The sequence below is a fragment of the Vidua macroura genome, chromosome 19 (genome assembly GCF_024509145.1).
Source record: "Vidua macroura isolate BioBank_ID:100142 chromosome 19, ASM2450914v1, whole genome shotgun sequence".
Classification (NCBI taxonomy): Eukaryota; Metazoa; Chordata; class Aves; order Passeriformes; family Viduidae; genus Vidua; species Vidua macroura.
Window position 1 is genome coordinate 3,356,323 of NC_071589.1, and position 5,016 is coordinate 3,361,338.

The window sequence follows — 5,016 nt, forward strand, 5'->3', positions numbered from 1 at the left end:
CATCTTTTAAACTGAGCTCTGACCCCTGGCAGTGGTGTTTGTGCAGCTCTGCAGCAGGTCGTGCTCCCCGGGCTCTGAAGAGCTGTCCCTGACCACACCCGGCAGCAGCTCCTGACTGCGGGGCCCTGCTGGCTCTGGATCAGCCTCTCCTGGGCCCAGGGTCCTGCTGGGTGGGCACCACCCAATCCACAGCATCTCTGCTTGGAGAGACCTGGGGTGGGATCATCAGAGCCCGGGGAGAGAGGGGCAGTGCTGGGATGAAGCACAGCCTGAGAAACCCGAGCAGGGGCAGATGGAACGGAGTCACAGCATGGCTGGGGTTGGAAGGGGCCTTGAAGATCACCCAGTGCCACCCCTGCCATGGGCAGGGACACCTTCCACTGTCCTGGGGTGCTCCAATCCCCATCCAACCTGGCCTGGAACATTTCCAGGGATGGGGCAGCCACAGCTGCTCTGGGCACCCTGTGCCAGGGCCTCCCCACCCTCACAGGGAAGAAGTTAATCCCAATATCCATCTAACCCTGCCCTCTGTCCATGTGAAGCCATTCCCCCTTGTCCTGTCCCCCCATCCCTTGTCCCAAGTCCCTCTCCAGTTCTCCTGGAGCCCCTTTAGGCTCTGAGCTCTCCCTGGAGCCTTCTCCTCTCCAGGTGAGCACCCCCAGCTCTCCCAGCCTGGCCCCAGAGCAGAGGGGCTGCAGCCCTTGGGGCATCTCTGTGGCCTCCTCTGGGCTCTCTCCAGCAGCTCCAGGTCCCTCTGATGTTGCAGATCCCACCTTTGGGAGCAGCACTGCAGGCTGGGCTCACCTGAGTGGAGCAGAGGGGGAGAATCACCCTCCTTGACCAGCTGGGCACACTGTTTCTGAAATATCCATTTTTGCCTTTCATCTGGGCTCCCCTCCATCAGCCCTGTGATGCTTCATGCTCCCACCACGTGGCACAGAGAGCACAGCCACAGTGTCACACTGCTGGTGACAGCAGAGCAACAGAATCTCTTCAGGGGACTGAGAGGTGTCTTGGGAAGTGTATCCCAAACGAGCCCCTTCTGTTTGCTTACCCCCACATTAGCTTACAACTGAAGAGCCCATCTGCTCTGCATTTCCACCTTTTTTCTTTCTAGGCAGAACTCCTTTTCAGCTTCCTCCCTCTTATTAATAGCTGTGGGTTTAGGCTGTTCAGCTTTTTAATGTTTTTTTTTTAAGTACAAAGCAAAGTCCCTACAACTCTTTTTGATCCCTGTCCAGCTCATGGGATGCAGCCATGCCTGGTTCTGCCAGGACTTCTGTCCAGATACACTTTGCACATGACATTCATACTCCAGCCTTCCCAAAATGCCTTCTGAGATCAGCCTTATCTTTTTAATTCTTACACGGGAGAGACTTCCAGCCTCGGAAATGGGAACCAAAGGGAAAGTAACAATGACTTCAGAATTAATAATTAAAAATCCATTAAGTTCTGAGAAGTTGTTCTGAAAATCTGCTGAATCCTGCTCTCCCTGCCAGTTCCCAGCATGAATTGTGTGTTAGTCTCACTATTTCAGAAGGAATGGACAACATTAGGACTATTTGTGATGCCCAGCCTGGAGTCTGTGCAACACTGGAATATGACAAAGTGATCACCGGTGTTTCAAAGACAGTCCTGTGGTTAAAAGGGACATTCCCCTGTTCCCCAGAAAGCATCCCAAGAGAAGGCTGACTCCAGCACAGAAACACCTTCATCCAACTCTGAATTTTTCTGTTGGCTGAGTGCACAAAATCCAGCGTGTCCCTGTGCCTGTTCCCTGCCCTCAAGCCCTGTCTGTGGTGTTGGCACTTGGTGTCTCTGCTGTAGCACAAGCACACCCTAAAGTCTGGTGTGGGACACGAGAGGATCACCCAAGGACACGGGAATGCAGCCCTGCAGGGCTGGAGCGGGACTCTGCTCAGGCAGATGGGGGCTGGAATGAGTAATAAAAAAGTGGAAATGACAGTTCCTTGCACTGCTGCTGCTTCTGAACTCCCTGGGCATCACCAGCTGCTGACAGGAGTTTGTGCAACTCCTACTGTGCTTTCTTATCCCCAGAGTCTGTCCAAGAACAACAAGAATATTAGCCCCAACTTCATCCCCACAGCTGGAAACTGCTATTTTCAGCATCTGCCCTGATAAATACACCCCTCTGAGCTGGGTGAAGAGACCAGGCAAGGGGAAACCTGAGGAGGGTCCATTTTTAATAAGCATTTATTTATAAACTGACACTTTACAATTGTTTAAGTGCTTACAGGCATCTCCAGGATCTGTGGTGAAGGTTTACTGTGAGATGCCAAGCAGGGAGAAAATGAGCAGAATACATTGAGGCAAAACAGATTTGATCAAATGTCATTAAATAATTTGTCTCTTTTATGACGAGTTTCATAATATAGGATTCAGTCACTTTTCTTAGAGCCTCAGGTCTTTGAGTGATAAGATTATAAATAATTTTTTATTTCTTCCAAGGTAAATTTTCTGGTTTGTCAAGCTCTGTTGACATTTAAGAAAAGGACCAACTTTTTCAAGAAGAAAAAATCAGTGGCAAATTCAAACCACCTTAGGTAGAAACCTTAAAAAATTACAAGGATTTAAATTTATTTTTTTTTTTTTAGGTAATCCTGTGGTTTCTGACAGCTTACCTGGTGGTTTTTTGAATGCTTGGAGTTCAAAGTGCTGCTGCAATGAATTTTAAAATAGAGACTTTAAGCTTGATAGAACAGTAGTGCACCGTAATGTAACAGGAAATAGGAAAAGGGGCTTAAAAGTCTCTTTACACGCTCCAGAAACAGACAACGGTAACACACAGGGCAAACCCAAGGCTGGCAGCTCAGTTAAGTGATCCTGGGCCAATTTCAGATCTCTGCAGCTCTGGCCCAGCTGTAGCCCCGGGGCAGCACTGAGAAGCCACACGAGAGAAACGGTGTGCGGAGCTGGAGCCGAAACTCAGCCAAGCATGGAACCAGTTTGTGGCAGAACCGAGCAGAGCATCCGCCTCATCTTCTGCACCCCAAACCCTGCAGGATTTGTCCCGAACGGCTGCTGGCTCCCGGCAGGACCCCCCCAACATCCCTCGGCCAGATGGAAATCCAGACTCATTCTCGCAGCATTCGGATGCGCACGACTTCTTGCCCCTCGCTAGAGAGAGAGCACCGAAAATAAGTTTTCAGAACCCTTCAGGGCTAGGGGGTCCCCAAAGCCCTACCTTGGCCGGACGCTCTGCTGGTCCCGCGTGTTGGCAGCGCCTCCTCCTCCTCACTTGTCCTTCAGCGTGGCCATGCCCAGCGCCTCGGAGCTGTAGTCGTACTGGTTGCTGGAGGACATGGAGCGGCCCCAGGAGCACTGCAGGTTGGAGCCCCTCTTGCGGAAGGAGGACGTGAACCTGTAGAAGTTGCGGTGCCTGTTGCGCAGGTACTCCCGGTAGTTTTTGGTGAGCAGGGTGTAGAGGAAGGGGTTGATGCAGCTGTTGCTGTAGGTCAGGCAGGTCACCAGGTAGTTAATGCACTTTTGGGTTTGGGTGGTGAGCTGCAGGGAGCTGCTGTAGAGGCGCACCAGCTGCCAGATCCAAAAGGGCAGGAAGCAGGCCCAGAAGACCAGCACGATGCTGAAAATCATGATGAGCACCTTCTGCCGAGGGGACCTCTTGCTCTTCTCCTTGTGGGGGGGGTTCCTCTGGGACTCCAGGTAGGTCCTGGCCAGGCGCGTGTAGAGGAAGCCGATGATGATGCCCGGGGCCATGATGCTGGTGCTGAAGAGCACGGTCAGGTAGGTCCGGTAGGCGTCCACGCTCCAGGTGGGCGCACACATCCTCTTCACCTTGCCCTCCGCCTTGCCCCCCTCGGTCAGCGTGACCATCAGCATCATGGGCAGCGTGAGCAGCAGCGACACCGACCAGACAGCCCCCGCCGTGACCTTCCGGTAGCCCCGCGACCGCTTCAGGGTGTCCAGGGGCCGGGTGACGGCCAGGTAGCGCTCGGTGCACATGAGGGTGAGGGTGAAGATGCTGGCGTGCATGGTGAGCAGGTCCAGGCTGAGCAGGATGCGGCACCCCAGGTCCCCGAAGTACCAGTCCTGGGCCAGGTAGGTGCAGACGATGAAGGGGATGGTGGAGAGGTAGAGCAGGTCGGCCAGGGCCAGGCTGACGATGGAGCTGTACATGGGGGCGGCGCAGCGCGCCGAGTGGCACATCACCACCAGCGTGTAGACATTGCCGGCCACCCCGGCCACGTACATCACCGACAGCACCGTCCCGAAGGCCGAGGGGATGAGCAGGGGGCCGCCCCCGGGGGCACCCCCGCCGCCCGCCGCCGCCGCCGCCGCCGTCCCGTTGTCCCCCGCCGCCGCCGTCCCGTTGGGCTCCATGGGCGGCGGCGGCGGCCCCGACACCGTCGCACCGGCCCCGGAGCTCGCGGCCCCGGCGGCGGCCGCTCCGCCCCCCGCGGGAGGCAGGGCGGTACCGGGCTGCCCCCGGGGGAAGGGCCGCCCCCGCCCCGCCGGGGCTCCCCCGCTCCGCGCCCGCAGCGCCCGCGGGGACCCCCCCGAGCCCCGCCCGTGCGGGGCCCGCAGGTGCCGTCCGGGGCCGGGAGCGCTCCGGGGAGCCGGGGAGAGAGCGCTCAGCCCGGGCGGGGACCCTGCGGAGAGCCGCTCCCCGAGCCGCGAATGGGGCTCCCCGAGACGAGAAGGGGCTCTCTCCCCGCCGGGAATGGGGATCCCCGAACCGGGAAAGGGGCTCCTCGAGACGAGAACGGGACTCTCCCAGCCGGGAACGGGACTCCCTGAGTCGGGAATGGGGCTCTGCCAGCCGGGAACGTGGCTCTCCCCGCCGGGAACGGGGCTCCTCAAACCGGGAACGGGGCTCTCCCAACCGGGAATGGGGCTCCCCGAGACGAGAACGGGGCTCTCCCAACCGGGAATGGGGCTCCCCCAGCCGGGAACGAGGCTCTCCCAACCGAGAATGGGGCTCCCCGGGACGAGAACTGGGCTCCCCGAGCCGGGAATGGGGCTCTCTCCGCCGGG

General features: G+C 57.6%; 1 protein-coding gene across 1 annotated transcript; it reads right to left on the reverse strand.

Moving 5' to 3' along the window:
* Positions 1-2,196: 2,196 nt before the first annotated feature.
* On the reverse strand, positions 2,197-4,362 carry LOC128816814 (urotensin-2 receptor-like). The gene has a single exon (XM_053994733.1). The coding sequence runs from the start codon at positions 4,360-4,362 to the stop codon at positions 3,256-3,258; it is 1,107 nt and encodes a 368-aa protein (XP_053850708.1). The 3' UTR covers positions 2,197-3,255.
* Positions 4,363-5,016: the final 654 nt, after the last annotated feature.